Consider the following 10454-nt stretch of genomic DNA (forward strand, 5'->3'; position numbering starts at 1 on the left):
TATTTTGCAGTCTACACAAGCTTTTAGATACAAAATCCTCTGTTTTCTTCTTTTCCAGATCTGTCACTTTAAAGCCTCATCTAATATGACTCTCTCTCTCTCTCTCGCTCGCTCTCTGTCACCTTTTCTCTCTTTTCCCCTTGGTGCGTCCTTTCTGAAAGGCAGCAGTAATGTGATTTCAGTAATGTAATTTGTCTGCGTGTGTGTGTGTGTGTGTGTGTGTGTGTGTCGGTGTGCGGACAGTGAGGAGGAACCTGATCCAGGCTGGGTGATTTATGATGTGTGTTCCACTGTTTTTCTAAAACACGTTTCTCTTCATTTATTTTTAATCTTCAGAGCGATTAGTTCTCCCTGTCAACTGCTATACAGCGTCTGAGCGGAGCGTTAATGAGAGAGCGAGAGACAGATGCACAGACAGATATCTACTCCACATGAAAACATGCAGAATAGAACGGATAAGAGCAAACAGTGCATTTGATTTTGTCCAAGATTTGGGGTTGAGTCCATCAGCACTGGAGAAAGATGTCACCTCATATGACTCTGAATGAGCATTCAGTCAAATCAGAGGTCAGGCTCAAAGCAGCCAATTGAAATCACTCCCTGCATTTCCATGGCAACATGCTCCATATATGACTACACTTACACGCCTTGATAGCTTTATTTCCTTTACTCATATTTTTATTTCCTTCAATTCCTTCCACTCACTCTGTTTTTCCTGCAAAGCATGTTGTTTGACACAAAGCATTTTCATTTGAATAAATTTAACTGAAATGTTTTATGTCAGTTCATATAAAATATGCTTTATAAAATACAGATTGTGTCAAAGTAGCTTTACAGTAATAAACAGGAGAATGATAGTCAACATGGGTTATTATATAAATTATGAAACAAATTCAATTTAACTATAAAGCAGTTCTACAGAGCACAATATGTCATTATTCAGCTCAGTTCAGTTCAAGTTTTGTCTAAAAGTGTCAGTGCAGGCAAATCGATATTATTACTGAATATTAATTGTCTTTTTAAAAGTATTTTTAAAGGAATGTTCTGCACATTGCAATGTAGTTGTTGGAGTGTTGTAAATACAATTAATTCAAAAATGTATTTAATATATAATATATCTTTTTGTAAGATTTAGAGTGGTTTTTTTTAGCCCAATGAAGTGTTTAATTGCTTTCGGGCCACTCTCAGTCTCTTTCATTCGAATCGCCCTTCACTCAGCGGCCGTGGAGCTTTAAATAAAGAGCTGATCTGATCAGACGATGAGGTCAGTGGGACAGAGCGGAGGGAGGTGGGCTCATCTGTATTGATCTGCTGTCTGTTAGACTTGTTCTACCGTCTTAACATTATTGATTACACTGTCCTCAAACACAGGCTCCCTGTTCAATTTTCATTTTAAAGCTATTTGTTCCTCTTTAGAAAGGCTTTAGTCCACTTGTAAGTCAATACACATGAAAGAAAAAGATAGTAACACATTGTTTTACATCATGTGCTGTGTACACGTGTCTCTGTGTGTGAGTATATCTATGTCTGAGCTTCAAAGAGAATCAATGATACATTTTAAAGAAGCATGTAAGACACTAAGCCAGTTAATTTTTATGAGGCCTACTTGCTTATTGAACACACACACATATAATTCTTAAATAAACTTTAATATTATTGCCTCTGTTGGTATTATCACAGAAGGTCGCATTCTGCTTGTGGAGCGCTGAAATTGCAAGCAATAAATCAAAACTAATAAATCAAAATTAATAAAAACATTTCAACAAGTAATATTCTTAATCATATATTTTATTTATTAGATATATATAAAAAAAATCGGCTGTATTTTAAAAGTATACATGGAATTGTACATGCATGTAATATAGGCCCTATAAATAAATTTAGAAAATAAAATGTATTATTATTAATTATTAATTAATTACCATTATTATATTAAAAATATATCTTTTTTTCAAATACAGGGATGAAAATTGAAAGTTTATTCGGCATAGAATGTAATTTCTTTGCTTATTATTGACAAATAAATAGATAAATACCCAATTGTAAGCTTTTAATGTAAGCTATAGCAGAGAGAGAAACTTAGAAATAAGCACAGAAAATTGTTTTGAAATGTCTGTGATTGATTGGCTCTCGTATATTTGGTTTAACACGTGCCACACTGAGGGGGAGGAGCATCTGCAATATGCTCGATCAGGATTGGCCACACAGCTTATTCAGCACCGCCCCTCTAAAGTCACTGGATACGCTGTTACATAGTCCTCATGCTCCTGATACTAAAGTTTATGTAGTTAACGTAAGTAATCAATCCAACATTATATCCATTTTCGGTAATGAAAAATACAGATGTAATGTAAAAACAAGTAAAACGGTACTGACGATATTACAGTCGGTTATGAAAGCCCCGCAGCAGCTGCTTGTGTAACCTCTCAACTCATTCATTCATGCGTTTTGTAACACGACTCGCGGATGCATCCTGTCTGTCAGATTGTGTTTTATTTGTATATTTACTGCGTTCAAAAGTGACGGATATCCTTCAAGAGAATGTCTGTAAGCAGAGATATGAAATCCGTGTCTCAGGTCCGTGAACTGCTGAGAGAGCTGGTGTCGGGTCGCGAGGATCCGGACGGGTTTTTCTGTATGTGTTTATCTCTGCTGGGAGACACAGACACCCGAACACACTTTCTGGACGAGATCAAACCTCTTTTATCAGGACATGAGCATTTACACAGTCAGCTGACTGCAATCTTTTTGGAGTACTTCTCCAAGGTAGTGTGGATTTCATACTGTACCAGTCAAAAAGCTTGTATATGTACCTATATAACAATATATATAGCCTATAATATAGCAGCAAATCTGAATGATTTCTGAAGGATCATGGAGTAGCTGCTGGTATTCAGAATAAACTGCCTGTGTTGTGCAATATGTTAAAACATATTTTGTATGTTGCTTTTTCAGGATAAAGCGGATGAATTAGAGTTGGCTTTAGCACTCTCTCTTTATGAAACCAAACTTACCAAACCAGTTCATCAGCCTTACAAAAGCTATGCAGACTTGACTACAGTAACCTCAGGTGTTAATCAGTCAAACATCAGTGATGGAGCAGAAGAAGCAGAGAACCAGGCTGGTGCAAAATGGGCACCAGATACTGAGGTACATAACACCACGTGTGCCATTAAAAACACAAATAAAGAAAATGATGATCTCAAGGTCACAAAGTCAACAAGGTCACAAAAGCGTCGTCTGCGTAAGAAGCAGCATTTGTTGAAGAACCCATCGGGACCACGACCGGTTCTGCTCTGGTTCAGAAGGGACCTCCGTATGTGGGATAACCCTGCTCTTATTGGCTGCCTGGAGCTCGGAGCACCTGTCATTCCTGTCTTCCTGTGGAATGTGGTGGAGGAGGAGGGTCCAGGGGTTACCGTAGCTACCGGTGGGGCGTCTAAATACTGGCTGCATCAGGCACTAGTGAGTCTGAACCGCTCTCTGGAGAAGTGTGGAAGCAACTTGGTGACGCTAAAGGCAGAGGTCTCATCTTTGACAGCTCTGCAAGGGTTAATCGCTGAGACAGGGGCAGCATCGGTTGTGGCAACAGCCCTGTATGAGCCGTGGCTGAAGGAAAGAGATGACAGCGTGTGGGAGAAACTGGAGAAACAAGGTGTTAAGTGCCATGTCTACCACTCCTACTGCCTTCGAGACCCCTACACGGTCAGCACACGGGGCGTTGGACTAAGAGGTGGGTAATGCAGTGCAGACAACGGCAGACAAAGGTGCAGACAAGGGCATTTGATTGGTGATTCTACATACATTTTTATATTCTTCTTTAAAAAGGAATACACTTTTTAATGTAATTTGTACATTATGCCTTAAAGCAAGATGCTGTAGGCGAGTAGGATACAAATTGTTAGGTATTGCCATACTTCCCCAGTTGAGTCCCTCATTAAGTTAAGATAATTGGAACACAAATGTTCTGAAATGTTGTTTAATTATGCAAATGATGCATTTCTGAAATGTTATGTTTAAATATGCAAATTATGCATTTTCTAATTAAATATGCACAAATTTGCATACATTTCCAGAACAGAGACCTGAATACTGGATCAAGGAGAGAGGGTTTTGGATTATCTTTATTTCATCATTCCACATACCAAAAAAATAATGTCTGGGGCAATTAAAAATCCACCACAATAACTGCACAGCAAGACACTAAAGAATACCTTGGCAACCATAGCTCTGCCCTGACAATGAATTACTACAACCTAGCATGCTAGCGGCAACTTCTGCATAGGCAAACGCCAGCACAATCTTCTAAAGTGCTAATTTCTTAGAGGTTTCTACATTATTTGCAGGTATCGGCTCTGTCTCTCACTTCATGAGTTGTTGCCAGCAGAATCCTGGCAGTGGACAGACCTCTCCGCTGGATGCCCCCGCTGCCCTGCCTGCTCCCTCAGCATGGCCACAGGGATGCCCACTTGTTGATCTGGGACTGGCACGCATGCCACGCAGGAAAGATGGCACAGAGGTGAAATATTCAAGCCAACACTAACACACAACAGATGTGTTCATCTGATTTCAGTCCTACAAGTCAATGTGGTTTTATTATCACTGAGATACATTCTAGTTTTATAACAATGTTTTTGTCATTTTTAGTAGTTTTAGTTTTTTACAGTATATGTGTTTATATAGGTTTTTAACATTTTTATTTGAGATCTAGTTATTGTAAAACATCAAACTAAATTAAAATGGGAAATGTTGTTTCGGCTACTAACTGGATTTCTGTTTTTTATTTTATTTCAGTTAATGTTTATTTTAATTCAAGCAAATTAGTTTTAGTTAATTATAATAACCCTGAACAAGTTCTTATATCTAAAATTTGATATACTTATTGTTGCTGTTTATTGAAACTAACAATTTTTGGGATTTATGTAAATAATCTTAGGTAATTCCTTTTTGGTGCTTGTTGTTGTGATTGTTATTATTAATATGTTCAGAATGTTCATGTTTTAAAATAAGGAATTTATATGATTTTGAAATGTGTAAGTCATGTGCAAAGCACCGCAAAAGATGCAAGGCTATAATCACAGCAGTCAGAGACTACCTTCCGGCAGGTTTATGTAAAAAGCAATGGAAAAGTAGTGCTGTTGGATGCAACTTGCCATTTTACATGATTAAAGTGCTTTTGTGATGCGGTATTAACAGATTGATTGGGCTGTGAACATTCGGAAATCATGGGACATCAGTGAAAAAGGAGCTCAGGCTCATCTTGAGGCCTTCCTGCGAGATGGTAAGACATATTTCCAGGGCACATGTTTTAATATAGCAGCATTACAAGGCAGTCCATCATTTTGCACTCATCAACTAACTTCATTGTAGGTGTGTACCGTTATGAGAAAGAGTCAAGTCGTGCAGATGAGCCTAACACCAGCTCTCTGTCTCCGTATCTGCACTTTGGGCAGTTGAGTGCACGCAGCCTATTATGGGATGCCCGTGGAGCTCACTGCAGACCTCCCAAGTTCCAGCGGAAACTGGCCTGGAGGGATCTGGCATACTGGCAGCTGTGCCTTTTCCCAGACCTGCCCTGGGAGTCCCTCAGACCACCGTACAAGGCAAGAATCATATTTGCTGACTGAAATACAGTGCTGGTTTCTTACTAATTTTGGGGTGCTAATATCAAAAATACTGTGTTTTGTTGCGCACTTATCAAAATAATATAGATGCATTAAAAACCAATTGAACGTTTTTTATTGATATTTTTTTTTAACTCTGCATCATTAAAATAGGTAATATCAGGCCTTTTTTATTAACAGATTTGTTTTTCAAGATGCCGAGCTTTTAGGCTCCAACCTAATATGCTTGTATGGATAGTACAAAAAGATTTAGATCATGTTTATTGCAATAATAATGGGAGATTGGTTTCAAAACCATGTGACTTGCTAAGGAGAGAAGTGCTATTACTTGATCAGATTTATAATTTTTGCCTGCCAAATAATAAACCGGGTGAAAAAATCCCATAGACAAGCTTTGGAGAGATTTGTGGTGGACTCTTTGAATTTTAATCTTTTAAAATTAATAATAATTATACTCTTTTTAATTTTCTATTAAATTTTTTTTTATAAAGTTGAATAAGTAACCTCATAGAATCCCCTAGTAACTGCATGTTAATGCCCAAGCCACCACCCACAACATCCTAGCATCTAAGTGGCACCATAAATGTATATATGTAGTTATGTGCTTATTGTTACAATTTCACTGGCATACTCAAATGTTAACTCATGAGCAGGCTTTGCGCTGGAGTTCAGACCATGTCCATTCTGAAGGCATGGCAGCGTGGATCCACAGGATACCCACTGATAGATGCGGCAATGAGACAGCTGTGGCAAACTGGCTGGATGAACAACTACATGAGACATGTGGTTGCCTCCTTCCTCATCGCTTATCTGCATATTGCCTGGCAGGAAGGATACCGCTGGTTTCAGGTGAGACATGCAAAATCCTTTTACATCTAATGATTTTTTGCTATCTTGTAGCTTCTTGCGAGTTTGTCTATCACATTTCTGACTTTTTTAACCAAAAAGCAATACCCTGGCAACCACCTGCAAGACGGTACAGAAGCATTATGCCAGCAAATTCAGTATTAATGCACTGGGTTTCCTGTTTGTTGATCGAGAATGTGCCAACTTTAGCATAACTGACCATTCAACAGCATCTCAAACTCTCTTTCTCCATTGTAACAGGACACGCTGGTAGACGCTGATGTTGCCATTGACGCCATGATGTGGCAGAATGGAGGAATGTGTGGACTGGATCACTGGAACTTCGTCATGCACCCTGTTGATGCAGCGCTGACCTGTGACCCCTGTGGCACCTATGTGCGGCAGTGGTGTCCTGTACTGAAGGCACTTCCTGATGACCTCGTCCATAAGCCCTGGAAGTGCCCAGCATCAATGCTGCGTAGAGCAGGTCTGTTGTACAATTATCAGATAATCACAATGCTTTGTTTAGTGTTTTATATTTATAGTGATGAAATTGCACAGTAATCTATCAATAATGCTGATTGTAGAAAACACAAATGCCTTCATTCTGGTCAATTCTAATTTAGAGCTGGGCAATATACAGCAAAAATAACATTATCGTGAAATAAAATTATTCATTTGAATATAGGATTTTGGCTATATTGTTTACCAGTATTCCCAATAAAATCAAGTCACATTCACTCCATTTAATTTGGGAAATGTCACATTACAGAGATAAAATAAGGTTAAATCACATTTATACCAAATCATATGTATACTATCTATTCTGACTTACTGTTCACAGGTGTGGTTTTAGGTGGCAACTACCCAGAGCGGATAGTTGTTGACCTTGAGGAGCGACGTGCACAGTCTCTACAGGATGTGGCGACGGTGAGAAGGCGCTTTAGGGAGTTTGTTGACCAGCGATCAGGCTGTGACCTGGTACCTGTTCCTGCAAGGTTGGTGCAAGACGCTCTGGGCAGTATGGAAGATGTTGTGAGTCGTGAAGGAACCGGGTTTCTCCTCCCAGTCATCACACGCATGGAGTTTAAACACCAGTCAGAGGATCCAGACAGGCAAGATAACCCGTGCAGTGCTGTGCTGAAGGGCTACGTCAGCCGCAAACGGGACGAAACCATTGCCTTCCTAAATGAGAGAGACTTCACAGCCAGTGTGATGTGTGAGAACACACAGCGTAGAGAGAGGTTAGAGAGGGACTGGTGTCTTCTGGAGGGTCTGCCTAAGCCTACAGTGTCACGTGGCAGGGCCAGACGGACCCCAACCAGAGACCCTTACAGCAAAGTGCCTGGAGGTGTCGCTGTTCCCCACAGATAACCGACTGACATGTTAAGGCTGGAACACACTACACAACTTTAAGCAGATCTTCAGCAGTCGGAGATGATTTTGCACATATTCATGTAGTGTATTATGGGCACAGACTCTGATTTTTTTTTTAGCTTCAGACTTTCATTACTTCTAGTTCTAGTCTAAAGATATCAAACATGTTTGATATTTAGACTTTTTAAAACTTTAGTAGATAATCCAATACAAATGGCCTATTTTGATTTCTCATCCTGTACAAACCCATCCATTGTGGTGTTGGAAACTCTCTGATATTAACATTTATGACTAAAGCTTTGTTTTCTTTAAAGGTGTTTTATAAAACAAAACTACTTAAAATAATTCATTTGTAGACGTTGGGTTCTTTATTCCGTAAATTAGATCTCTGTCAGAGGCACATTTGACATCAAAAAGCAGAAGAATTTCTAATGCAATAAAACCATTTAAAGCAGAGAGGTGTTTTAAATAGATTTTTAATGTTGTTAATTAATGATGTTAATCACTTTAACTCAGTTATGAGTTCTTTAAAACTAAGACCAATTTCACCAGGTTTCATAGCTGTCCTCAGACTGGACATTAGTGTTATTCATCCATCCACATTTTATTGTAGCTTATTCCAAGAAATAACAAGCTTTTACAGGAACAGCGTAACATCTACCAAAGAGATGAAACCGTGACATAGTCTTTGTCTCTGGGGCTACATACAGTAACTGGCTCAATCCAATCAGGTTTGCTTGTTGCTTTCCAGGCAAAGTGCATAATGTTTTGTCCACGTGGTCCCCTCCTGTGTCTGGGAAAATGTAATTTAAGAAAACATCTACACTAATCAACTACTATAAACATTCCTTAATTGATTGTTTTTAATATCCCTCTTATATGCAACATGGCAGCAACACACTCTAGTCCTCTATAGATTTGATGTATCTCTCATAAGCAGCTTCATCCATCAGTCCATCCAACTCCTCAGGAACAGACACAGTCATCTTTATCAGCCAGCCTGTGAACAAAACAGACAATTACTGATGAAAAAAAAATTTACATTATGTTTTCAGAATATGTTTCTTACAAACACAAAGTTTTTCACTTCAGAAGACTGGTGACTGATGGGGATAGCTGATGCTTTTAATCAGCTTTTTGGTCTTTCATTCTGGCACCCATTCACAGTGTAGGATCCATTGGTGAGCAGTGATGTAATGCTACATTTCTCTAAATCTGTTCTGATTAAGAAACAAACTCATCTAAATCTTGGATGGCTTGAGGGTGGGTTCATCTTATTTTCTGGGTGAAATATGCCTTTAAGTTCAAAGATTCCAGACTAGTTTGAGTCAAAATGCGACTAGTAATGTCTCACCGTCTTTATAGCATGATTTGTTGACCAGTCCTGGGTTGTCCGCCAAGGCATCATTGACATCCGTCACCTCTCCCGTCAGAGGACAGTACAAACTCACTCGCTGCTTTAACACTCTCCAGAGCACCAAATTCATCTAGCAGTACAGATAACAATTCCTAAACAAAATTAACTGATTCCTAATATTTGGCTTGATTTACAACAAATAACAGTATGTTGTAACACATAACAGTAATCCTTCTTTACAGAGGAACAGAACAAGTTTTTCAAAAGCAGTGTTCTCCGGAGCAAGAGTAGTTACCCGACTGTGCCAACTTTGTGCCAACTTCAGGGAGCCCACAATAGAACCACGTCGCCCAGTGCCTCCTGGGAACATTACATTATAAATGCATTAAAATACATCCTATATAGTACAAAAATAAGCTTCAATAAACAGTCGAACCTGTGCGAATTACTGATGCCCACTGTTGCCACACCACCTGTCCACGCGAACCCATTCGTGTTTGTCTGTGAACTTCAGTGCTGCAAAATATGACAGAGAAAACTTTTTTTAGGGTCACAGGAAGTATCAAGGGGAAAAACAAGAAACAAGATTTAAAGATGGCATTTAAACGTACATGTACTATAGTTCATTCATTCTAAATGTATCGCTACCATTGCATTTAAATGATTGCAGCATAAGTGCACAAAACAGACAGATCTAAACTTTGACGCGAGTCGCCTGTAAACATTTATAAGTTTGAATACCTGCGCAAAATCGAGTGGTGGTGCTCAGGGTTCTTTTATAGCATGTCCTCGCCAGCAGTCTACCTGGAGTCACGGGCGTTTCGATTTGACAGTCGAGGCAGAGAGGAGGTCAAACTAACAGAAGCACATCGTAATATTGTGCACATCGCCATTATTCCCCGCACGCAAACATTAAAGGACGCTGACGCGCCTTGATGATGTCATTTTTTCGAATGGCCTAGGCGCGCCAAAGCGGTGCTTTGATGTGTCATGTTTGTGTTTGCGTTGGAGGGAAATGTATCTAGTGAAAATCTAGTGATTAATTTGTCTTGTATATGTCTATTCTATATCTATAACGGATGGTTGACAATTAACACTTATAAAATGTTTTAGGCAATAAATCAAACGTTTTGCGTTAAATTATTTATACGGTAAATTGTATATTTGTGTGCTATTTAATCTCATTTTTACTTTTGTGAAATTCACACAAAAAGTCATTTTAGTCCAAATAATCCATTACGTAAACACGT

General features: G+C 39.0%; 1 protein-coding gene and 1 pseudogene across 1 annotated transcript; one reads left to right on the forward strand and one right to left on the reverse strand.

Annotated features, from left to right (window-relative positions):
• The first annotated feature begins 2202 nt into the window (after positions 1 to 2202).
• On the forward strand, positions 2203 to 8144 carry LOC113104539 (deoxyribodipyrimidine photo-lyase-like). Its single transcript, XM_026266102.1, is given in 9 exon segments — positions 2203 to 2766; positions 2956 to 3733; positions 4347 to 4519; positions 5197 to 5281; positions 5371 to 5603; positions 6278 to 6307; positions 6309 to 6473; positions 6732 to 6957; positions 7315 to 8144. Coding segments are annotated over 9 exon segments (2445 nt in total). The 5' UTR covers positions 2203 to 2541; the 3' UTR covers positions 7845 to 8144.
• A 161-nt stretch (positions 8145 to 8305) lies between these two features.
• LOC113104537 (glycine cleavage system H protein, mitochondrial-like) lies at positions 8306 to 9570 on the reverse strand (annotated as a pseudogene).
• Positions 9571 to 10454: the final 884 nt, after the last annotated feature.

Source organism: Carassius auratus, unplaced genomic scaffold (genome assembly GCF_003368295.1).
Source record: "Carassius auratus strain Wakin unplaced genomic scaffold, ASM336829v1 scaf_tig00218025, whole genome shotgun sequence".
Classification (NCBI taxonomy): domain Eukaryota; kingdom Metazoa; phylum Chordata; class Actinopteri; order Cypriniformes; family Cyprinidae; genus Carassius; species Carassius auratus.